We start from the raw sequence: 26,392 nt of genomic DNA on the forward strand, positions 1-26,392 counted from the left end.
AAATATTGAGGGGTTACTAGGATGCTGTCATCATCATCACGAAATAGGGATTATCAACTAACATAACATTGTTTGTTATTTAGGCATAGGCTCATTATGCTAAAAAAAACAATAGTAATATTTAAAGATATTTATTAATATCAAAATATCACTTTTAACATGAACACAGAATTTTCATGAAAAGAATTAGCAAGAATTTTGGGATACTAGCAAAAAATTTTGTGAAGACCCAACTAATTATTGAATGTTACTATATTCATAAACACTTATTTAAATTCTTACTAATTGTCTCATGTTAACCCGCCCTGTTCTGCCTGCACCTAGCCCCTACATACCTGTAAAAGAAATAACATACTTTAGTAAATTGTATTAATCAAATATCCTAGAGGCTGATATGATGATGTATCAGCCCTATCATTTACTTTCACGTTGTTATCAAAACAACATTTTTTGGCTCATGTTGATTCTCATCATATGTATTGTTTTATACTCGAGTGTGGGTCATTTATCACTCAATCATAATTTATTTATATGATTTTAGAACTTTAAAGACCTTAAAATGCATACAACGCATATAAAATGACTGATTGACACCATTAGTAGAACTAGGAACTATTTCTCAAAGAAGTCTAAAGATTCGCACCTGTTTTTCCTTTTCCGCCATGACAGGAATCTGGTAGCATCTGTAAAGTTAGATGGAAGATAATAGATTATAAGCAGATGACTAAAGATAAGGGTTCATTGTAATGAACAGTGTAGATATCAGCCCTATCATTTAATATCACGTGTTAATCATATTAACACTTTTCGGCTCGTGTTATTGTCATCATTTTATCTAGTTTAATACGGACTTAAAGTAGCAGATAAGGATAAGCATTGATTTCGGCAGCATGATTATTTGCTTTTCTACAAGACCCGCGTGGCAACCTAACCAAATAATCTTATCAGTCGGTGCCATTGCTCAAAGGTGATAAAAGTAAACACTAAAAAACTTATCGATATTTTGAAATCGGAAGGGATTATCATTCTTTAATCTATTTATTATAACCGGAGAACGGAAGAAGACTGCACACTGCATTATTCTATGCAGTCGTGCGTGCGAGGTTATGAATCACACATGGTTATTAATTACACTAACTTAACACTTATTTAATTAAATATTTTTTAATTAATTTATAATCAACGACGCTAGGTTCTTTAATGCATAATTATTAAGAAAAGCACAAATAAATGCTGATAAAATATCTTACCTCATCACGCTGCACCCCGGATGAAATGAACGATTGATTGCAATTGAATGGAAGCTATGAATGAAAGCTTGTTTTTGACAGCAACAAGTAGAGTAGGCTCGCTCGTTCAAGTTTCATTTCTAAACTTGAAGGCTGATTTACATTGAGTCAATAACTGACGTCAGTGTAGGCGCCGAAAACTGACGCGTGCTATTTACACGAAGTCAGTGTAGTGTCAGTGTTTCGTCAGTAGTACTGTACTGACTTCAAATCAATTTACACGATGGCAGTGCCGGGTCAGCACTGACTTGTCAGTGGACTGACGTCAGTTACTGACTCAATGTAAATCAGCCATGATTCTCGATTGTCAAAGTGGAGGTTGCTCTCATCATAGACATAATATAGTAAACAGGACTGCGCACTCTTACCCAAAAAACGAGCCGAGTGAAACAGTTAGTACGGAGGCCGTTTGTCCCTTTCTAATAGGGTGACTATGAGATTAAGCTATGTGAGAACTAAAAACAAATTTTCCTAAAAATCTACCCGACTTTAAATTTAATCGTATTACGGAGCACACTATTTTAAGAACATTTAAGAGCTTAAACTCAAAAAGTACGGAAGATCTATGGGGAATTTCTGTGAAAGCCCTTAATTCCATTATAGTCTGCATCGCCCCCATATTAAGTGATATTTTTAATCTTTGCATTGACAGTGGTATCTTCCCTGACCTCATGAAGCACAGTAAAATTATTCCAATCTTCAAGTCAGGTTGTAAGAAAAACCCTTCTAATTATAGACCGATCTCTGTTCTTCCCGCGCTAAGTAAAATTTTTGAACGGATCATGCTAGATCAGATGTCCAGTCATTTTAACCTCAATCATATATTCCATGACCACCAGTTTGGTTTCTCAAAGGGTAGATGTACTACAGACGCAGGTGTCAGGCTAGTGACTCAAATCCTAGAAGCCTGGGAGAACTCACAGAACGCTTTAGGTGTATTCTGTGACCTTTCCAAGGCGTTTGATTGCGTGGATCACAACACTCTTATTTGTAAACTAAACCATTACGGAATTCGTGGTAAAGCTCTCAAACTTGTCTTATCCTATTTGTCAGACAGACAGCAAAAAGTAGATATAAACGGATCAACATCTTCAGGGTCATTAGTTAAAATGGGCGTGCCTCAAGGTTCAATACTGGGCCCCTTTCTATTTCTTGCATATATTAATGATCTCCCGTACATGATGTCTGACTTGGCAGATGTAATTCTATTTGCAGATGACACTTCCCTTATTTTTAAAATTAACAGAAAAGAATCTAGTCATGTACATGTAGATGATTGCCTGGCTACTCTTTCAAAATGGTTTGCTGCCAATAATCTATTACTAAACAGCACAAAAACAAAATGTATAAAATTCGCGTTACCCAATGTAGCCCAAGCTGATCTCAACATCACGCTTGAGGGCAATAAACTAGACTTAATTAAAGAAACCACTTTCTTGGGCATAACCTTAGATTCAACATTACAATGGGGTGCCCACATTACCGCCTTGTCGGCTAAACTTAGTTCTGCAGCTTTTGCAGTAAGAAAAATAAAGCAACTTACGGATGTAGCAACGGCTAGGCTAGTATATTTCGCCTACTTTCACAGTCTAATGTCTTATGGCACTTTGCTGTGGGGGGCAGCGGCTGACGTAGAATCTGTTTTTATACTTCAGAAACGTGCAATTCGAGCTATATATAATATGGGACCTCGCGAATCACTGAGAGAGTTTTTTAAAGAAATCAATATTCTCACGTTGCCTTCTCTCTATATTCTTGAAAACATCATGTTTGTTCGAAAAAATTTACACCGGTACGAGGTAAAAAGCGACATTCACAATATTAATACTAGAAATAAGTATAAAATAGTCGTCCCAAAATTTAGATTAAGCAAAACAAACAAATCGTTTCTAGGGAATAGTGTTCGGTTTTACAATAAGCTACCTAAATGTGTAACAGACCTTACTGATAAAAAATTCAAGAATGTCGTCAAGTCTACTCTTATTAAGAGAGCATACTATAAAATCAAAGACTATATTGACGACAAGGATGTATGGCGTTAGTCCTATATTGCACAAGTGGCTTCCCTGGCGACTGGCAGGCTGTCTAGGAATATCTCTGTCCTCATTAATGTTCTTGCTCTTATCATGTTGTTATTATTATTATTTCTTTTTTATTTTGCTTTATATAACTTGGTTTGTTTAATCTATTAACTTCTTAAAATAGTTTGTATAATAATTTTCTCTAATAACTTCCTAGTTCAACTTGCACTGTATAACTTTCTCAAAGTCAACCCAAAAAAGATTGTAAACATTTCTTTTTCATGTTATTATCGTATGTATCAATACATACAAATTGTAACACCTATTATGTTTTTAAAAAGAGTAACCATGGAGTTTCTTGCCCGTTCTTCTCCATAGAAAGCTACTTTTGGAATGGGCAACTAGAATCAAACTTAGTTATAATTTTGACGTTCATAAGTGCTTGTAAAGGCCTACATGAAATAAATGATTTGATTTGATTTGATTTGAGACAAATTCGAATTTGCTAAGATTATTAAACACAGATTGGTATTGAAATTTTAACTTACTCAGTTTGTGACCTTAAAATACTAATAAAGGCTTTTAATAATTAGCGGGAATTATAGTTTATTAGTTCGGCCATTCAGAGAATGCGTTCCTGACACGTCGCGATTGAACTGACGACGTAACTTTGCAATGGCGTTGCAGTTACGATAAAAATATTTTTGCTGGTTGTTTACCGTTTTAACAATTGAGGAGCATTAAAACAACATTATTATATCAATAATCAATGAATGTTATTACGTCGTCAGTTCAATCGCGACGTGTCAGGAACGCATTCTCTGAATGGCCGAACTATAGCAGTATAAAAGCAGGAAGATTCGAAGTGAAGACTGTTTTTTTCTTGTATTTTTGCTTCACACTGACTGCTGAGCCGTTTATGTCGCCTTTCTTCATTTTTTGGGAAGCTATAACAATAGTACAACAGTTTTAAAATCCACCACCCATATTTTGACTCATTACAAGAATTCATGGGTACCCTAGTTGTTTGATTTACGAAAATGTTATTATAAGCTATATAACCTGTGGAACGAAATATTGCAACCACCATAGGATTCACTTTTACAAGTATAAACGCAACACTTTTTCACCATTTTAATAGTTTAAATTGATTAAATACAAAAAATATAAACAAAATTTTAAATGCTGATTACGCGCCAAGAATGTTCAGGGTTACCGCAAGAAAATAAAAAAAGCAAAATAAAAATTTATGTTGTTTGTGTTTTCAGAATAAATACGAATAAATTAATGTGATTGTTATTAATTTGTTGACTTACAATTGTTAAAATAAGATAAAAATATAAGTGATTCAATTGTTTTTTTGGAAAGACAAAACTGTTGATCACAACATTTATTATGCTGGCAAGGTGTTAGAAAGAGACAAACGGCCTCCGTTATAACTATCCCTCTCGGCTCGGATTTGCCTTTGTGTATTATGCAACCAATTTATAGTTCGGCCATTCAGAGAATGCGTTCCTGACACGTCGCGATTGAACTGACGACGTAACTTTGCAATGGCGTTGCAGTTACGATAAAAATATTTTTGCTGGTTGTTTACCGTTTTAACAATTGAGGAGCATTAAAACAACATTATTATATCAATAATCAATGAATGTAGTTACGTCGTCAGTTCAATCGCGACGTGTCAGGAACGCATTCTCTGAATGGCCGAACTATAGTACCTTATTGCGTTGGAATAGAGTTCATTTTCGTAAATATATATTTTGAGCGTGCGCAATCTTGTTTAGTATATTACATCTATGGCTCTCATATCGATAGACAGATATGTATTTCATGTGTCCTATACAGTCCTGCCTATAAGTGATTCATATTACGCACGAATTATTAAGAGTTTGATGAAGAAGATTAGAAAAAGTGGTCTGTACCTATTGATCTAATCTTTAATATAAGGGAGGATACGACTGTAAAAAAATTATTGTTATATAAAAAATATGTATTATAAAATTAATATTTTCCAAAGCCAGTTTATAGTAGTCTATCGTTCATACTCACTGTAAGGTAGATGCGCACAAAAGTTTCAACCTTTATAAAATAACGTAGGTCTGGCGTTCGCTGGCTCTCGATCTACATTATGGAGGGTTTACACGGGTGACTAAAGCCGCACGATTTTTGCCGTGCGGCGTAAATCGTCCATCTAAATGGCAATTCGCAAGTGACTAAGCCGCAAGCCCCGAAGTTGGGTAGCATCCGACTTGCCCGCGCGGCCAAAATTGTGCGGCTTTAGTCACCCGTGTAAACCCCCCATTATTATACCTACGTCCCGCGCAGTTTCCAAATATCTTTTGAGAACATCGGTGTACCTATCTCATTCCGTCATACCATATTCACATGTAAGATGTTGTAGCGTGAAAGGCTTTAAGCTAGTTTTAATGGCGGGGCCCGATTCTTCTAAGTTAATAATGTCAAAATTGAATAGAAATCGAATCGCAATATGATCGCAATAGCAGTTTTAACCATATCGGGCTTTCTGCTACTAGTATAAGACCAATCGTATTCCAACGAAATTCGACTGGTTTGCTATTTTAATGATTTTGGTCTATACCTACGGTAGTTTGCTCTAGAATATTACTCTCTCTCAAATCATATTGCAATCGTAAATCGACAGAAAACAATAAAAACGTTTATTTCAAAGAAAAAAGTAGCGGAATGCCACATTATTCTTCAATCGTAATCGAGGCGTGATTGGATCGCAGTCGAATGTGAATCGTATGTCGCTTAAGTAAAATTAAGAGAATCGGGCCCAGTACATACCTATTTCCAATAGGACCGTAGGACGCGTGTAAAACCGCTGGCAAAAATATAGTTAGCGGTGGTATAATAGCAGTACATAAGTATAGGAACGCTACGTGTAGGTACCTTTTTTCAATTATCAGCGACTTCAATTCTGACCCCTTGTTAAAGTTTTAATAAGCAAGAAAATTATTTGGCTTTTTCAGCATCCGACTACTCTAAATAGCAGACCAATCGCACACCAATCAAATACGATTGGTCTTTTATTAGTAGCAGAATGCCCGATATGGTTAAAACGGCTATTGCGATCATATTGCAATTCGATTTCTATTCGATTTTGACATTATTAACTTGGGAGAATCGGGCCCCAGGGCTCAATATCCTTGCCGATGATTATACAATAGATGATCGGTCGTACATCAATGTACCTACCTATTGACGACCGCGCCAAGTCCAGCGATCGACCCGCAATTATTTAACCTCCTAAAAAAATAAGCGTTCCTCCCACCTACTATTTTTTGCCGTGAAAGTACGTATATTGATTCATTCTTCTATTGGTACGTTACTAGGTAGGTACTTTTATAAAATTTCTGTTAACAAAATGTTTCGGACGCACAAACAGGCAAAATTATTACTGTACCCGTCAGTTATAAAAGGACAAACAGCTTTTGAGTATGTATGATTGAGCATCATTGGTGAGCATGTAGGTACGTTATGCGTATGTTTCCATGGGCGATATTCCGTGAAATCCGAATTTGAACACGGGGCGGCAGGTCGCAGCACAGGCACAGACTACTTGCATGGGCATACGTAGTTTGGCTGGTAATCGTTTCCTACGTGTGATGAAAAATCACGTTTATTCTATGGGAGGAATGATTGAATTTTTGTTTTCAGTATTTTCTGCTATAGCCGATATTCCTTATAATACCTATATCACGTAATTTCAATCTATATACAACCGATATTATACACCTACTGTCCGAGATATAATACCTATACAAAAGGGTCCTGTTTTCCATTTAGGCACGGGACCCTAAAGAAGAAGGCAAGTAGAACCAGTTTTATGACGTCATCGTAGACAGGCTGGGCCTCAACTACAGGCGTACGATGTAGTTGTAGGTATACGTATAATAGTTAACTATGAGTTTCGTTCTTAGTTCCTATTTGTACCAGGTCTGTCTGGATTATCTATGTGATATTGGTTCCAGAAAGTAGGTCCTCTAGGCCTGTTTCCTTGCTTGAAACATGAACGAACAAAAACCACACAGCTAGCTACACCTTGGAAGAAAGTAATATATGGGGTTATATTTTATGAGGTACATACAAGACAGGTACCTTAATAAAGAAGACGCTTTTTCATAAGTTTCCATCGGACTTTTAAATGACTACCGAAAGCACGCGGCGCGGCGGTCTGCTTGGTATCCTATCTTTAATGATTACTTCACGTCTAGATAGGAAAAGCTGTTTTACGAAAATATCAAAGATTTTTTCAATTACAGTGGTCTTTTTTATTAAATAAAAAAAATACATCATTTTCAGTTCTATAAGTACATTAACAATTCAGTAAACTTTTACCAAATCAACACTTCCATCTGGTTGACCTGAGATCAGAAATAAATAAGACCGACAATGGCAGCAAGGGTTCTGCTAGTATCCAATAGCATTGATATTAGTTATTCAAAGAAACAGGTCGTTTTCGACTCAGTAGTACTCACAATTACCTAGTGTCTACGATTTGTAATCTAAACTTACCTACACTGTAATAATCAATTGTTTTAATAATATACACTCATAATTGAAAATATCTACCTAAGATATTTTTACAAATATTCTGTAATCTTAACCCATACACAGAATTAAACTAGAACAAGCTGATAGCATTCTACAAACAGAATTATACATGAGAACAAAATAAATAAATACTCATGGAGCGCATAAGAATTAGACAATTATTTAATTTTACGATCATTTCACAATTTGTCTTACAATTATCTATACAGAATTAGAGGAGGATACAGATCCATAATTATAACAGGTTTTGTTTTGTGACAATCAAACAATCACATAGCACTCAAACCACCATGATAAATATCATAATTACATGGGTAGTGACAAAGTGTGACAAAGCTATAACTTAGGCAATATGTTTATGAAATATCATTTCAGGAGCATGTTATGGTGACAGGTATACATTTTCTAGGCAACTGTATCAATACACTGAATCATAAAAAGGGCATACTTGTGTTACAACACCATCCATAGATATTATCTAACTTCCAACATACTTCTGGTATTCCATTAATATTGTTATACAAGTTCAATATAGCTTAAGTTTATTTACACAATACTGGTTGATACAATGGATGTGCATCACTGATAAGGCAGGCTTGTCGGTCTACGGGTGCTAGGACAGTCTGCACATTCCCACAATATTAATGTTATTTACCTTTAGCAGTAATAGTAACTGTTGATTTTGCAGGTTGTGGTATGATCGTAATCTCATCACTTATTTTGAGTGGTTTCAGCAGAGGATCTGAGTCAGGCTTGGTGGAAGACGCAGGAGTCTTGCTCTTATCCATCACACGCTTAGCCACCACACTGTGAGCTGAATACACATGGTTTTCAAACTGTTTGTACATGCCGAATGTGGCTGTGCAAACAGTGCACTTGTATGAGAGGTGAGCTGGTTTCAAAGTCATATTGTGGTCCCTTGAAACATGGTTTAATAACTTCCATTGATACACTCTGCCGCACACTGGACACCTGCCGGCATCCTTCCCCTTGTTCGCAGCTTCCTGCATGGAACTCGTTACTAGACCGTGTGAACCAAGAAGATGCCTTTCCAGCCCCTGATCAGTGAAAAATCTAAATTGGCACTTTTGGCAATTCAATGGTGGTCTGTTATAAATCATCTTAGGATGGATTTTCACTTTATGAATCCATTGCATGTGGTTCCTCAATTGTTCTAGGTCTTTGATATAACCATCACATATTTCACAAATGACAAAAGTAGCCTTGGAGTTTTGTGATGATTGGGAAGATGATGGTTGTGGAGCTCGGGGAAGCGGGGTGATTGATATCTTAGGTGTTGCATTGTTGGTCTGGTTTTGTATCATAGGATAATTGGCAATAGTGGTCCCCACGGCAGGAGTGTTGTGCATGATCATGACACCGCTGCGTAAGATCGGAACGCCCGACACGTTCTGCGGGCGTGGTGGCCCGGTGATCGGCGGCCGTCCGCGCGGTCTGCCAAGTATAGGCATGCTTGGAATTACATTTGACATATTCATTTGAGGTCGACTCAAATTGTTCATATTCATCTGTGTCCTATTGAAGTTAGTCTGGTAAGAGCCTACCATATTATTACGAGCTCTTGTTAGTTTTGGTATTTTCGCCGGTGGCTCCCACTCAATTGGAGGAGCCAAATTAAGATCTGGTTTGAATTTTTTCGCACATGCGATTAGATGTCGCGCTAGCTTTGTCTTGCTGTTGTCTTCAAAATGACAATTAGCACATTGTTGGTAAGCAGGGGCTCTTTCCAATCTGCCTCTGATGTTATGCTCAGCTTCCATGTGGAACAATATGTCATGTGGACTACGAATTTCAAACTCACATGAATTACATTTATAGATATTGTTCTTCATGTGTGGTGCTTCTAGATGATGAGCCATTACCAACATGGACTCTGTTTTAAAGCTACAAAAGTCACACCTCCTTTGGATAAGAGCATAAGGGGCATTTGTTTTCTTACTGAACTCTAAATTCTGAGTGAGAGATGCAATAGCTGCTTCAGTAGCTTTAGTGCTTCTGCCAGATTTCTTTTCCTTGTACAATTTTCTGTTTTGGTGTTTCAGAAGATCACTTTGCACATATTCTTGAACTAAATTAAGACCAATATTTATAAAAAATTGTCCCAGGGAACAGTCAAAATAACTGTCTGGTTTACCACCACTAAGACCTTTAGCAATCAAACTGATAGGGTCTTTTAGTTGATCAATAGTATCATCTCTGTCCTTAATAACTACTGCATCATCATCAGAAGGTACGTCATCATCAGATTCTGAGGAGGACTCGCCATCCCAAGAATCATCATCTTCTTCATGGCCACGTCTTTTTTTCTGCTTTTTCTCTGCCTTTTTCTCTTTCATTGAGTCATCTCCACTTTTAGTCTCACTAGGTTCTTCTTCTACTTCCTCACCCCTTTCAATTCTCTCTTGCCTTTCCCTTTCTTTCTTCTCCTTTTCAGCCTTTTCCTTTTCAAGTTTTTCAAGCTCTTCTTTAATCTTAAGCTCTTCCAGTTCTTTACCTAATTTATCCACAAATTCCCTAAAAGGTTTGACAGAAGGTTTTTCATACACGTAGGGAACTATAAAGGAGGGTGCTTCTACCACAAACATGTCATCAGTAAGGGAAGGCAATATGTTTGGCTGTGGTGCAGGGGTGCTGTTATTGCTGGCAGCGTTTTTAACACTGACTGGAGTAATGGTGGTGCCTCGGGCAGCAATACTCTGACACAAGTTGTGAGCGTCAATAGCACTGGTGGATGTTGGCTTGTGAGCTGCTGACGGTGGTGGCTTGGTGGTCAAGATGGAATTTGTATCAATGATAACTACAGTAGGCTCATTACTCTGTTCCCCATTAGACTTGGATTGTTTATTAGCCAAGTCAGTGAGGCTCTTGGTGTCACTGACTACAATGGGCTTGTTCTTGTTGGCAGGGGCTTCATTTAGGGGATCCTCCATAGACACTTCTTCAATATCGGATTCATCACCACCATTCTCCATATGTTGTTCTTCAATTTTCTTGTCATCACTTGTTTTATTTTCACTTTGTGATTCATCAGAACTATCATTACTATCAGTACTTGAATTAGAACTTTCATCATCATCATCATTAGTCACTACACAATCCTCATCGTCGTCACTGGTGATCTCATGAACCTCAGGGACAGGAGAGCCCCCATTTTGGCTCTGAGGCTCATTTTCATTTTCAGAGTCACTGCTGTCATCCTTTGGCTGGCTTCCTTGTGATGTATCGTCATCACCTTCTGTCCGCTCGTCTGGAAGATAACGTCAGATAGTTACGAAAACAATTACACTCATTAATAACATCAAAACAAATCATTACTTGTATGAGGTGTTATACTACACTATTGTAGTATAACAATTGAATTGCTACACAAATCACATTATTAGTCTTATTAAATGTTAAATACTTTATGACATAACTAAAAGTTAACTCATATTTGCCTTCGTGAGCGTCCGGCAATTACGAAGACGCTTGAAAGACCACTACAATTTAGATATTGTAGTAACCTTAACGTAAACGATTGCATTAGTAAGCAGCTGTTTGCTGTTGTAAATTCAGCATTTCAGAATGGATTCTTGAAAAAACATAATTTCATTTATCATATAGCGTCATTAAATCATGTGGAGTAGGGACCGCCATATGGGATTCCATGGCATTTCTCCGAAAAAACAACTCTATCAGGTTTGATGGTAAACACGTAAAGATTAGATACAATTTATATAAATAAGTAAACTTTGTGTCGAGATATATACCTGTAGCCGTAGAAATTGACATTTTCTGATGATTTTCGTATCAAAAACCGAAAAATAGCACAATAGCACAGTAGCGGAAACCAAACCAAATCAAGCTGTCATTTCAAAAGGTTTTTATTATGTCACGTTCCGCAGCAGATCTCCAACCGCTTGTGTTAATTTAAATTTATTCGCGTAAGCAGGTGTTATAAATTTTTTTATGTAAAATATAATTTAAAATGTATACGATTTCTCAATAAACTTTGACGGTTGTGCTTTTTATTGTTAAAATAAGCGTCAAGTAGAAAATGGCGGCATCGTGACTTGTAAAATAACCTTTACTTAAACATGGTGGAAAAGGGAGGGATTTCAGTGGGGGAAGGACGCGGTATTTTAGTGTTAAATCATAGATTAAAAATGCGGGAAAATTTGAAACCAAAAAAATTAACATTGCTAGATTTGCTTGCTACGTGTTTATTTTTATTTACTATATGCATATAATTTCAAAGGTACTTCTGCAAAGTAAAAAGTTATTCCGGATTATTTTTATTCTGCATTCAAAAGTTAAACATCGGCAAAGGTAACTTAAAGTAAATCTATGTAAAGTTTAAAGAAATACTTAATTATTTATATGATTTGGTAGTAAGACTATCTTTACAACATTTTTTTATGTTGAACTATAAACTACATGCCTATTTTATATTCGCGAGTTTGTGTTCTCCTGGGGGCAAAGCTTAATTATGCTTGTGCTATTATTAGACTCGTGGCGTTCGAAGAGTGACCTTGAGGAATGGGGGCAATGTTTAGAATATAGTCACATTTGCTATTGGAAACCTGCTAGGGCCTTATATGCTCTTCGATTGGGGTTACTAAGGTAATAGGACACAATCAGATAAATTCGCTAGAAACTTTTATCAAAAAATATTTCTATTTTATTTCTCCCCCATTAGTCTATGGATAGGGTGTGGTTTGACCACGATTCGTTTTTTTGTAATCTAGATAATGTGTGAGAGAGATAGATATGTATAAGCCACTTAATATTTTTTGAGACTCGAAATTATGGATCAACTTTATAAAGTTTGTTGGGTCTAATCAGAACATCAATAACCTTTACACATTTATTCTCAAAAGTACCAAATACTTTAAAATAAAACAACACAAATAACTTTAATATATATTTTTAATATTTATAATTATTTATTGCTAATGATTAACAAAAATTATAAAAAAAGTACAAACAATCAAAATTAAATATTTATTATTCTAGGTTTTTTGTTAGATAAGTACAACTAATTTATTAGTACATAAGACTATGAACATGAATAAAAAAAGTTGATAGACTACCTAAAATAGTCCATAAATGAGCGTTTTAGATGTTCGCTCATGTTCATACAACTGAACTTTTAAAAAAAATATCAGAATAACATGACTAATAAATAAACTTCAGTAAATAATGGCTGATAATAAAGGTCTTAATCTATCTTTATTTTCTATTATGTTTCTTCCTCATTTTCCTCTGCTTCTTTAAACGGATCCAGCATGGGTCCATCTTCAGGTTTTCTAATAACACCCATTTCCTCAGCTGCATTAAGACATTTCTGAGCATTTTCAATTGTCCTCTTTGCTTCTGGATCATCTAATTTTGTCAGAGCCATTAATATTTCCATTATGTCAGTTTCAAAAACCTTTGCTGCAATATCTTTGTCACCAGATATTATGTTATAGAGCATGTATGTACCTCTGTATTGAATTTCTTTATTTGGATTAGCTAATAAGCATCTCAATGTTTCTGGCCAAACTTGAACATCTAATAATTTTCTGCAGCAAATTTTGCTCATAGAAGTTAATATGCACAAGGCACCTGCAGCAGCCATTACAGTGTCCACATCTTCTTCTTGGCACAATAGATACAGGAATTTTGTTTTGTCATTGTTTCCTTCATAAGTTTTAATAACATCTTCAGATTGAACTAGATTACAAATACATTGTGTGGCAGCTCTTAACAACATTTCATGATCTTCATACAAATAATGTTCAATTTTAGCAAGTCCTCCCTCTTTAAGTATTCTGTTTCTGGTAGATTCATTCATTCCAGCTAAATTGCAAAGTGCCATCATGGCCTCAAAGTTCTCCAAAGCAGAGCAGTCAGGATGCAGCAATGCCACAAGAGGCCTTACAACTTCCAAATTACGTTGGCCAGGGAAAGCTACTTCTGGATTAATAGTGATTCCAATACGTGCCAATGCCTGTGCTGCTTGTTTCTTGCCATTCTGAGTGCCCTCTAATGTCATAGGTAACAACACTTTAGCTCCACCTTGCTGTACAACTATTCCTCTAAGTTCTGGTAAACCACAAATGGCATTAAATACTCTTGCAATTAATTCTCTTGAATTATGACTCTCAGTTTTGGCTAGTGCAACCAAGCCTGAAGTTACACCAGCTTTGGCTAATACCGTTATCCTCTTGCTGACGAAATCTGGATCATCCAGTTCATGTGTTTCTGGTATATGATGCTTGGCAAACTTTGCAAGTTCCAACATCTCTGGCATAACCTCCTGCTTTTCATATGCATTACATAAATTCACTAAAGTAGTAACTACACCATAAAGACAAGACTGGTCACCACTTTTTGCTAATTCAATGAGAGCTTGGAGGGCAGCTTTGTCTTCAACAAGTTTTTCTTTTACATCAGCATCTAAAGTTAGATATGAGAGCCCTTCAGCTGCCCACTTTCTAACATCATTTTCTTTAGCAGGGTTAATTAGGAATTTTCTGCAAGCTTCTGCTAACTTTTTGGTTGAACCATCCGCAAAGGGGCGCACAGAAGCATCATCACCTCCAAAGCTGCCAACCTTGCACAGGCCTACTAATGCCCTTACTCTGACAGCATCATTTTTGCTCTGATACAGTTTTTTCAAAATATCAACTCCTTTGTCTATTATAGTCCTAGCTTTATCTTTTTTAGAAGCAGCAGCCACCAAGCATTCGCAAGCTACTTTTTGTTGAAGGGGGTCTTCAGTCTGAGCCATGACCAAGATCATCTCAATAATACCTTCTTTTGATATAACATAGTTGCCAACATCAAGAGGACCTCTAAGTAAAGAGGTGATGGCAACAGTTACTCGAACCTTAGATTCCAAGTCAGGTGACATGAGCTTGTCTTTTACAAAGTCATCAACTTGATTATTGAATTTTTCTCTTGCTTCATCATAATACATATTTTCATAAATTCTTGACAGGCATGCAGCAGCTATAGTGCTAGATGAAGGAGTGATGTTTAAAGCTGATTCATATTTGTACTCTTCCAACTCACTGCAAACCTCAAGCAACCTCTGCAATCCCTTAATTTCTACAAACCTTTCCGCCCAGTTGATTGCACTGAAATGGCAGTTTCTCATGATTAATTCAATAATTGCATCTCTGGCAAGTCCAGTGATGACTCTGTTTGTTATTGAGTAAGTAATGCAAGTAAGTAGAGTATCTATTTCACTTTTATATTCTTCACAGAGTTTAGGGTCTGGTTTAGAATCCTTTTTGTTATCCATTCCAGAAAAGGTATTCAACACAATTTGAAGACAGTATTGTGCTGCATTGACTCTTTCTTCATTGTCACTATCAATGACTTCTAGCAACCAAGGAATACCAACAATCTTGATCACTGCTCTCGTTCTTTCAACGCTTCTCTTACAAAGATGGCTTATAACTCTTATCGCATTAACATATATATCAGAATGTTTCTCAACTTTAAGCAACTGTTGTATTTTATGAACTACACCATTTTTTAACATTATCTCGGCACCAGCATTTTCCTTAGCAAGCACCATCAGGTTAGACATAGCCTTTTCACGTTTTTCTAAATCTTCATTTAAGTTAAAGGCAAGTTTGAACATCTGCTCCACTTTATTACTAGTCTGCGCATTTTGCCTGGCTCTCTCCTGTACGACGGCGTATAATCGAGTTAACACCGGTTGCACAGCTTTGTTGGAAGGATCTACAGTGAATATTGTTTTAGCATCGCGGTATGCTTCTTCAAACCTTTCCAAACATTCCAATGCTTGAGACCGTCGAAATAAGGCTTTTGGATCTTCCGGAACTATTCGTAAGGCTTCATCGCAGTCTTTGATTACTTTGTCATAGTCTTTAATCTTCAGATAAGCGGCGGCGCGGTTCTTGAGGTAAGTTGATAAGTTGCGGCTGTCTTTCTCGGCGAGGTCGACAGCCTTGCTGTATAGGGTGATCGCTTCTTCATAGTTCTCAACTTTAAAGGCTTCGTTACCTTTATTCTTGTAAGTTTCGGCTTCATCAACAGATACACCCATTGTTTCACAAGATTTGTTGAAATTATCACACAATATTACTTCAGCAACACTTTTATACCTTGCTTTAAGATTGTTCTAGCAAATGCTGGTAAGTTCATCTCAAATACCCATATGAACTAAAATAGAAATTTATTTTTGTACTTCATATTGTCGGCTGAAAGAAAGACGACTCCAGACAAGTTGGTGTAAGTGAATGAGATAGATATAGACCATAGATTATAAACACAAAATAGAGACATAACTAAATCCGCAGATATCCGCAATAATCCGTACAAGTATAAAAAGTGAAAATCAGTGATCAAACCTTTGTTGTCCGGCCCCTGACAGTGATTCTTAATAAAAGATTTCTCTGTCTAAAGAAAATCTGGAAATAGTTTAGTATATTAGTCATATATAACAAGAAATTGGTCGGATATTCGAAACAGGCAAGACAAAACTATAAACAACTAGACATTTTTCTTCTGTGTACATAAAATCATTCGTTTAATTCACTCAGAGTGACAATTTTTTATTCTACCATTCATTCATTTTCTCGTTGAACATCTCCCAAGATATTGCAGTTTGTTATCCGCGTGTTCAAATTTTCTGAAATTGTAAAACAATTAAGGTTCAATAATGGCTGCAATCAGTTTATTAAACCCCAAAGCTGAATTAGCGAGGGCTTCACAAGCTCTGGCTGTAAATATTTCTGCAGCAAAAGGAATTCAAGATGTCATGAGAACTAACCTAGGACCCAAAGGGACAATGAAAATGTAAGAAAAATACTGTTATTACGCTATTTCGTAGTTCAAAGACTATTTCCAATATTTATTTTCATGTAGATTACCCTTACCCATTTCATAGATTTGGAAAAATGTTATCAGTTTACGATTTATTGTCATTTCTAAAGTCATATGATCGCGATTTAGATTTTTTGGTACATTGTGTTCTTTGATGAAAATGAACCGAAATATCATGAGACGCATTAAAAATGTATTTAAATGAATTTCAGGTTGGTATCTGGAGCTGGTGACATTAAGATAACTAAAGATGGCAATGTCCTGCTACATGAAATGCAAATCCAGCACCCGACTGCTTCGCTGATTGCTCGCGCTTCCACCGCCCAAGATGATGCCACTGGAGACGGAACCACCTCTACTGTCTTACTTATTGGAGAACTGCTGAAACAAGCAGATATCTACATCAGCGAAGGTACATTTCAGAACCTATCCTTTATTCTTTATATAAAAGGGAATGTTAATTTTTACTAAATAACTCTGAAACAATGTATTACTGAAATCTTAATTTTTCTACACAGGTTTGCACCCTAGGATCCTCACAGAAGGCTTTGACCTGGCTCGTGCGAAGGCTCTTGAAGTGCTGGACTCAATTAAGTTGCCCATTGAAGTGAAGCGTGAAAACCTGCTCGATGTTGCCCGTACATCTCTCAAGACTAAGGTAGGTATTTTTTTTAGATCGGCAGATATGGTCACACAATTTTTAATATTGTTTGATGTTTTTACTGTAACTTTTCTATTCTTATTGGCAAACAATATAATAAATGAATTAAGAAAATTTATTGGCAGAAACACAATTTTTTTTTATAGTTAGATGTTTTTTTTATGGAGGTATAACTATTTTGTTAAAATAGATGAATTAAAAAAATACATTTATTTTTTTATAAATTATTATAATATCCTCTATCCAGGTCCACGCTAGCTTAGCTGATGTGCTGACTGATGCCTGTGTGGATGCAGTACTGACCATTCGCATACAAGACAAACCTGCTGACTTGCACATGGTAGAAATCATGGAAATGCAGCACAAGACTGCTACAGAGACCACACTTGTTAAAGGTGAGTCATCATTATAGCTATAAATATACATGTCATCATTTGATTCAATAATAATTATAATTTTTATTGTACAGAGTTTTTCATAAGAATACTGTTCATAATAACTAGCTCAAATATAATTTCTTTCTTTAGGTTTGGTCCTGGACCATGGAACCCGTCACCCTGACATGCCCAAACGTGTTGAAAATGCCTACATCCTCACATGCAACATTTCTCTTGAATATGAGAAGACCGAGGTTAACTCTGGATTCTTCTACAAGTCTGCTGAGGACAGGGAGAAGTTGATCGCTGCTGAACGTGACTTCATTGATCAACGAGTTAAGAAGGTATGCATCATAGCCAGTAACTTATAAACTGATTGCTAATCATAAATTTTCCCTACACAAAAGGTCCAATAGTTTAGCAAAAACAGCAGTGTTTTGATCACTAAGCTATCTTATTTTGTTACAGATCATTGAATTGAAGAAGAAGGTCTGTGATGGCACTGACAAGCACTTTGTTGTCATCAATCAGAAAGGTATTGACCCCTTGTCTCTGGACGCATTCGCCAAGGAGGGCATTATGGGTTTGCGCAGAGCTAAGAGGCGTAACATGGAACGTCTCGCGCTGGCGTGTGGCGGTGTCGCCATGAACTCCGTCGACGGTCTGTCTGAAGAATGTCTTGGTTATGCTGGTCTTGTTTACGAACATATTCTTGGCGAGGAAAAGTATACCTTTGTAGAAGAGTGCAAGAATCCCCAATCTGTTACAATTCTCATCAAGGGACCCAACAAGCACACTCTGGCTCAAATCAAGGACGCTGTTCGTGACGGCCTCCGCGCCATCAACAACGCTATCGAAGATAAATGCGTGATTCCCGGCGCTAGTGCTTTCGAGATCAAGGCTAACATGGAGTTACTGAAATACAAGGACACCGTAAAGGGAAAGGCTCGTCTAGGAATCCAAGCATACGCCGAAGCTTTACTGGTTATTCCTAAGACTTTGGCTATTAACTCTGGTTATGATGCGCAAGACACTATCGTAAAGCTTCAAGAAGAGTCGCGCTTGAGCCCCGACCCGATCGGTCTGGACTTGAGTACCGGCGAAGCTATTAAACCTACAGACTTGGGTATCATAGACAACTATGTCGTCAAGAAACAAATCATCAACTCCTGCTCCGTTATTGCCAGTAACCTCCTCCTCGTTGACGAGATTATGAGAGCGGGCATGAGCAGTCTGAAAGGATAATCATAGATTATTTTAGCTTTGAGAATATGCTAAGAATACAGCTATCCTCTAATTTCAACAATAATATTAACTTAGTATTATTTCACAATTGCTTTTGCATCTATGTAACGTTTATTTTAAAATACACGTGCTTGTTGAAGTAACAAGAAAATTAACTATGTAATAATATTTTCTTTATTGCTATAAACTTAATAAATACCTATATAATTACTAATGAACTGTTTCATTTCAATTTCTTATCATCGACGAACTCCGCCGCAGTTGGGGAAGGAATAAAAGTTTATTCTATTATTTTTCAGACATTTATTGGGGTTCAACATTAATATAATTACATATTTTCGTATCAGCCTAGTATGTTCCTTTATTAATTATGGAGAATTGGAGATCTTTTTATTATGTAGCATATAACAAATAGAGTTAAATATAGGTACATAGCAACAAACATTATTTTTATTTACCATAAATAAGATCTCACCACTCTAGTTTCGAAATAAATAATACCTGTTTAACCATAATAAATTCCCCAAATTATTCCTTTACTGGGTAGGTTTCAACATACCAGCCCCGAGGCTATTATTAAAGCCTTTAAAGATCTTAAAATAAAATCAACAGAAGATCTGTGGGGTATGTCTGTCAAGGTATGTAGGTCAATTATTGAAACAATTGCACCTTATTTAACTTACATATTTAATGTTAGCGTAGACCAAGGCGTGTTTCCTGACTTAATGAAACACAGCAAAGTAGTTCCTTTATTCAAATCGGGAAATAGTAAGGAATCGAATAACTACAGACCCGTTTCTGTCTTACCGGTTCTCAGCAAGGTATTTGAAAAGTTGATGCTTGAACAGATGTTGCGCCATTTCAATAAAAACTCCATCTTTCACAAAGAACAATACGGTTTCACTAAAGGTCGCTGTACAACCGATGCTGGTGTAACTTTGATCAAGCACATCTTTAAGGCTTGGGAGGAAGCTGAAGACTCTATTGGAATCTTCTGCGATCTCTCAAAAGCGTTTGACTGTGTAAATCACGAAACGCTTTTGCGAAAGCTAGAGCATTACGGAATAAGAGATACTTCTCTCCAGCTGTTAAAATCATATCTAAATGGTCGGCAACTTAAAGTTCAAGTAAACGGCGTAAATTCACGAGGTTCAGTGATGGCAATGGGCGTACCACAAGGTTCTATATTAGGTCCGTTCCTCTTTTTAGTTTACATAAATGATTTGCCCTACTTATTTGATAATCAACCTAAAATGGTGTTGTTTGCCGATGACACTTCTCTTATTTTTAATATTGATCGACGTAGACGTACCTTAGACGACGTAAACAATTCCATTCTCCAGGTTCAAAATTGGTTCAACGCAAATAACTTGGCTCTTAATGAAAAAAAAACAAAATGCATTCGATTTTCATTGCCAAATGTAAAAAGTAGTGAATGTGACATTATACTTAATAGTGAAAAACTAGAATTTATAAATCAAACAGTTTTCCTGGGAATCACTCTTGACAAAAAACTACAGTGGGGACCCCACATTACATCTCTTGCGGGTCGTCTTAGCTCGGCCGCCTATGCTATCAGAAAGATGAGGCAGCTAGCGGACGTAGAAACAGCTAGACTGGTATATTTTAGTTACTTCCACAGCATCATGTCGTACGGCATTCTGCTGTGGGGACGAGCTGCTGACATTGAATGCATATTTATCTTGCAAAAGCGAGCTGTCAGAGCTATGTACAACTTACGTAGTCGTGAATCTCTTAGGGAACTGTTTAAAAAAATTAATATCATGACCGTACCTTGCCAATTTATTTATGAAAATATCATGTATGTTAGGAAAAACTTACATTTGTTTGAAAAAATATGTGATAGACATAATTATAACACTAGAAATAAAAATAAGATAGCTATCCCGCAGTTTAGATTATCTAAAGTACATACATCTTTCATGGGATATTGTGTCAAATGTTATAATAAAATACCAGACAACATTCTGGAACTAAATGACATGCGGTTTAAAACTCATATAAAAGCCACACTTTGTAAGCAAGCATATTATAAATTAGAAGATTACATTCAAGATAAAAATGCTTGGAAACATGCTGGTCCTGCTCCATAGGACATACTGACAATATCTAATTAATTAACAAATTAAAATTACACCAGCAAATAAAATTGTATTCATCCTTTGATTATTTGTTTGTAACTTTGTACCAAAATATAAACCAATTTGTAAATGTGAACACCATGTAGCATGTTAATTGTCACTTTATCCTCATTTGTCTTTGCGATTCTACATGATCTTCGCATGCTTTTACTGTATGTATCAATACATACAAATTGTAATACTATATTATTTTTAAAAAGAGTAACCATGGAGTTTCTTGCCCGTTCTTCTCCATAGGAAGCTACTTTTGGAATGGGCAACTAGAATCAAACTTAGTTATAATTTTGACGTTCATAAGTGCTTGTAAAGGCCTAAATGAAATAAATGATTTGACTTTGACTTTGACTTTGACTTTGGTAACTGGAAGAGCAACAACTTATTTATAGATACAGAAGAATAATTTGTGATGATCATTGTTACATATTTATCGATTACGTTAAATCCATACACATTCGTAAAAATAAAACATTTTTTATTAATAAAGTTAACTGTTATTACCTTTTAGTTATACAGCATAAAACTTAACTTTTTTTAAACCACAATATACTACTTAAATAGGTAAAATTAAATGAATATTAAAAAAAACTAAAGGCCATAATATAAAAAAGGTGCAATATATTTTTTACAACATAAAGTTGAAGGTACACTCCATTCTTTTAATCCCTTCCATGGTGGCTGGAATGTACTAAGGAATATACATAATAAAAAATAGAAGGTTCCTTAAAGTAAAGTATAAAAATAAAAATGTACATTAAATGCGATTAACATAGTATTGCAACTTTTCCTGACAAGATGGAACTACAACAGATGCAAAAAAATATTAAAATAGGAAGTAATAACATTTATCACATTCAATAACAACACAGAATAGCTACTATTATTTCACAAAGACTTCACATTTAATATTAAATAAATATTTGTTCTGGTCATCTTACAAAGAATCTTACTCCCGACTCGAAGAGAGAAGTCCTAGTTTTCTACAGGACTTTGGAGGGGTTCACATGACGTTTAATTTTAAGCCTAATTTAAATTCGAAATACATCAGATGAGAGATACGCCATCAATATCATTGCATGTCAATAATATCAGTAGCCATACCTATAAATACACAAAACTTATAAAATACTTCACAAATGTCTATAATGTTGACTGTAAATAAGTAGAGATCACCATTCCTCTGACAATAATAATTACAGTTGAAAGGGCAGTTTCACTCTTACACATACAAGTAAAACGCTTTCAAACTAGCGGATTTTACGTGCGGTAGTAATTTTTGAACAATTGACAGCTGCGGGCTTGCGCCGTTCATACGCGCAACGAAATCCGCTAGCGTGAAACCGCTGTAATTAGACCACCAATACAACCAGACAACAGGTTCAAATATAAAATAAATATATTTATTTGAAGACAGGGTGGTAAAAACGTATACAATGTAAGTGTAGTAAGTATTTTTTATATTAAATATTTTTTTATTATTTTATCTTTTTTATTATACACCATGCTCCCTTCTACCCAATCGTTTTAGGCGAAATTTTGCTAATAGCCCTCGTATTTTGCGAGTTTCTGATTTGTTTGTCACTTAGGATAATAAAAGATCTTAGATCTTAAAGAACATACATACACTGCAATGTGAGCCACAAGGTAGTTCTTGGCTTATGAGTTAGTATTTATTTTAGCGATGTTTAAAATAGTTAATGATTGATTGCAGTTTCTGATTCACTTATAGTCAAATATTTTAAGTGAGAACATACATACAAAGAAAGGTGCGTATGTGGTGTGGTGCACATACATACAGTTCACAAAGTTCTGACTAACACATAAAAAGCCTATACCAACACCAAAAATATACAATCAACATGATTATAAAATAATTCTACCACATAACAGATTTCGTAAAAAAAATTGCTTTGGTTACAAAAATAATAACAAATAAATATGTAGCCAAAAGCAGATTATTAATATTTCTGTTGTACTGAGATAAACTCGTGACTAGGTTTTGTAACTATTTTTTTCATCATAAGATGCACATCAACTTCTTTATTATTACATTCATAAAAAGGAGTATTTTCAACAAAACTTTTGAACTTATTATAATCTACAATGATATTAATATTCTGCTCATGAGCCATTTGTACTGAAAGTACTTAGTTCTTCTGCTTGGCAGCCAAAGCAGCTCGCTCGTTGATGTCAATTGTAGAAAGGTTGATGGCTCCAACAACACCCTGTAGGACTGAAATCCCAGCTTTAACAATAGCAACTGGTGCAGAGATGATCGCTATCAGTTTGTACAGGCCAACACCCAGAACTGAAATAAGAAATTAGATTGGTGAATAAGAGATTTCCAATAAGAATTATTTTCCTACATCAATGGATGTAATTTTTTTTTATCACTTTGGTTTTCTTATTAAATAAAACTCTTTGAATCAAGAAATAGGCTGCCTCAACTGTACAGACACTAAACTTGCTGCTCAAGCGAAAGTAGTGGAAAAGCCTTCTGAAAGCAATATGTCCCTGATATGCTATCGAACAGGATGCGATAACCATCATCATCATGGCCTCTTTGAAACATATTAATTTAGACAACCTTATCATCGAAGGTAAATTATATAATTAATCATCAAATACTTTACCTGTAGGTCCAGAATAAAAGTACATCACATACAAAGCTGCATAGAACGCCTCGTTGCCCGCACACATGAAGAAGAGCACCAGCTTGTTAGTGTAATAGATACGCATTATGGGGTTCTCAGACATGTCGATGAACTTGTGGGAAGCCTTTCCTTGCAAGGTGACGGTGTGAAGGTATAACCAGTGGCATGTGATGTCAATAGCCATAGATATTTGGAACCAGAATGTGTACTGTGGGTAGAAGGTAGCCAGGGTCATCATCAAGCAGGCGGTACCAGCTCTGTCAGTCAGCTGGTCCAGGATTGCACCAAACTTTGTACCTGGAATTAGTCGTTTTTATTTTTTTAGGCTGTACGGAACTAAAGAAGCTTTGTTAAATAAACTCATGTATGTTGCTAATTATAAAACAATAGAAAATCAATTGTGACTCATGTATATCTGCATATCAATGTTGGTATATCTGAGCCTAAGTATATAATTATAAGTATCATTTACATTTATTTACAAAAATTGTAAGTGTAAATATTCACTTTTTGTAATGTGAATATTGGGACAGTAATACAGAAATGTTGGCTTATCAGATTTGCTTGAGTCATAATGCAATTGAGATTAAAGTGTGCATGGATAAATTCTTGTTAATAAAGTCAATAAATGCAAGGGCGGATCCACCGTTGTGGGCACGATGGGCATGCCCACAACCTTATTACCTAGACCTAGACTTGTGACATCACACTTTTACGGTTTTTTTAAATCGATAGGCTGATGATAACACTAGGGAACAAAATAATACTTTTTTTTGTTGCATTTAATTTTATGACTGTTGTTTATTAATTCGAGATCACCATATTTTTTTTTCTAACAGCTTTAGTTTTTGAGGTACTTTTGTGTCCCAAAACTCAAAAAAATTCGCGCTCGCTACGCTCGCGGCTTTTTCACTTTGCGGTGGTTTAAGCCCAATGTCGAAAACGTTAGATTAGTTTAAGTTAAAATTGAAAGTAGAAAAGGATAGCACCCCCATAACGCCCTCTTTCAGGACTTTCTGGTTAACAAGAAGCGGTGAAGAACAAAACAGCAACACAGCTGTCTATTACAATAAAATTATTATTATTTACAATAGTCACTATTTTACATTTTTTTGTACAAAACAGTACCAAAACTCAAAAAATCTCGCGCTCGCTACGCTCGCGGTTTTTTCACTTAGCAGTGGCTTTTTTTTTACTTGTTTCTGTGATTTCGTGTCCCAAGACTCCAAAATTTTGCTCTCGCTATGCTCACAACTTCTTAATTTCACAGTACTTTTCCATAATTTCTATAGGTATTTTTGTGGCACAGAACTCAAAAATTTCGCGCTCGCTCCGCTCGCGCACATTTATACAGTTTTATTCCACGTCTTCGCTTTTGGTTTTATAACTTGGTAACTACGACGAAATCTACAAATGTTCCGGCTTGCTACGCTCGCGCAAAAAACAAAACTACTCACTATCTTTCTATACATAGGGGTGCTTTAGTAATGATTGCACCCGGTACATAAGCTAGAGACGGAACTGATAGTGAGCATAATATGAGTTTAGATATATAAAAAAAAAAAAAAAAAACTTTTTAGCATTATTAGATTGGTTCGTAATTTTATTTTGTCGTTTTTTGATTTGAAGTCAGTACAGTACTGACACAATCAATTTACACGATGGCAGTGCCGGGTCAGCACTGACTTGTCAGTGGACTGACGTCAGTTACTGACTCAATGTAAATCAGCCATGACCACAACCTTTTTTGAGGGCTGGATCCGCGCTTGAATAAATGTTGGCCTAAATGTTTAGTTCAAAAAATAAAACATCAAGGTAACAGTTATATAGAGTTAAGTAAAACAAACTTATCATCACTATCTACCGGCTTATTGTACTGACAGATAAAAGTAATTTAATTATATGATACCATAAAACTCACTTACTTTGGTTAAAGTATCTTGCGGCATGACCATCTATAGCGTCCAGCAATGCGGAGGTCACGTAGCACACGCAGGCTAGTATACAGTGCGTCGGCATAAAATAGAAAGAAATAATCGCAAGGATCACTCGCCCAAAACCTTAAACAATATCAATAAACAAACTCAGAATTGGCTGCGCAAATACATTCATACAAACACATAATATAGCCTTCTACCAGAGTACATACCGATGATGTTAGGCACGAAAAGGAAAATGTTTTCTTTAGATTCAGTCATCTTGAGGATATAAAGGAGTTACTCTCCCAATTACTCCAAAATAAAATATTAGCTCAGATGATAATCCAAAGCTATCACAAGAAAATCAGCAGAACAGACTGACTGAATGAATGAATGTTTGATTGACATTTGACAGCGAAATACATGCAAAAAAATATTTAGAATTCAGTCTTTTGAGCTCATAAAAGCCTGCCAGCGAGTCCTCATTAGAATTTAATTTTTATATTTATAAGTAATAAAAATATATATAATTCTATGTTCCAGTTTTTTGCTTCTTCTGACTGCATCTTATCATTATCTTAGGTGTTGGATTACCTAAGAATTTGACGACAGTATGATGAATAAATGAAATTAATGAAA

General features: G+C 35.8%; 4 protein-coding genes and 1 long non-coding RNA gene across 5 annotated transcripts; 1 reads left to right on the forward strand and 4 right to left on the reverse strand.

Moving 5' to 3' along the window:
* Window positions 1-115: 115 nt before the first annotated feature.
* On the reverse strand, window positions 116-1,379 carry LOC124639488. Its single transcript, XR_006985469.1, has 3 exons — window positions 1,251-1,379; window positions 644-683; window positions 116-335 (listed from the first exon to the last, which is right to left on the reverse strand). It is a non-coding gene; the product is annotated as an uncharacterized LOC124639488 (long non-coding RNA).
* Window positions 1,380-7,584: 6,205 nt separating this feature from the next.
* Window positions 7,585-11,847, reverse strand: LOC124639464 (MOG interacting and ectopic P-granules protein 1-like). Its single transcript, XM_047176839.1, has 2 exons — window positions 11,662-11,847; window positions 7,585-11,159 (listed from the first exon to the last, which is right to left on the reverse strand). Exons 1-2 carry the CDS (start codon window positions 11,681-11,683, stop codon window positions 8,539-8,541), a joined length of 2,643 nt encoding a protein of 880 aa, XP_047032795.1. The 5' UTR covers window positions 11,684-11,847; the 3' UTR covers window positions 7,585-8,538.
* A 955-nt stretch (window positions 11,848-12,802) lies between these two features.
* Window positions 12,803-16,143, reverse strand: LOC124639893 (protein unc-45 homolog B). The gene has a single exon (XM_047177404.1). It carries the CDS (start codon window positions 15,957-15,959, stop codon window positions 13,134-13,136), a length of 2,826 nt encoding a protein of 941 aa, XP_047033360.1. The 5' UTR covers window positions 15,960-16,143; the 3' UTR covers window positions 12,803-13,133.
* Window positions 16,144-16,465: 322 nt separating this feature from the next.
* LOC124639894 (T-complex protein 1 subunit zeta) lies at window positions 16,466-19,235 on the forward strand. Its single transcript, XM_047177405.1, has 6 exons — window positions 16,466-16,711; window positions 16,951-17,150; window positions 17,257-17,396; window positions 17,647-17,794; window positions 17,927-18,120; window positions 18,245-19,235. The coding sequence occupies exons 1-6, from the start codon at window positions 16,575-16,577 to the stop codon at window positions 19,019-19,021; spliced, it is 1,596 nt and encodes a 531-aa protein (XP_047033361.1). The 5' UTR covers window positions 16,466-16,574; the 3' UTR covers window positions 19,022-19,235.
* Window positions 19,236-19,309: 74 nt separating this feature from the next.
* Window positions 19,310-26,140, reverse strand: LOC124639895 (CDP-diacylglycerol--inositol 3-phosphatidyltransferase). The gene is made up of 5 exons (XM_047177406.1): window positions 25,984-26,140; window positions 25,760-25,894; window positions 23,814-24,131; window positions 21,542-23,488; window positions 19,310-19,570 (listed from the first exon to the last, which is right to left on the reverse strand). Exons 1-4 carry the CDS (start codon window positions 26,030-26,032, stop codon window positions 23,328-23,330), a joined length of 663 nt encoding a protein of 220 aa, XP_047033362.1. The 5' UTR covers window positions 26,033-26,140; the 3' UTR covers window positions 19,310-19,570; window positions 21,542-23,327.
* Window positions 26,141-26,392: the final 252 nt, after the last annotated feature.

Source organism: Helicoverpa zea, chromosome 19, assembly GCF_022581195.2.
Source record: "Helicoverpa zea isolate HzStark_Cry1AcR chromosome 19, ilHelZeax1.1, whole genome shotgun sequence".
Taxonomy (NCBI): domain Eukaryota; kingdom Metazoa; phylum Arthropoda; class Insecta; order Lepidoptera; family Noctuidae; genus Helicoverpa; species Helicoverpa zea.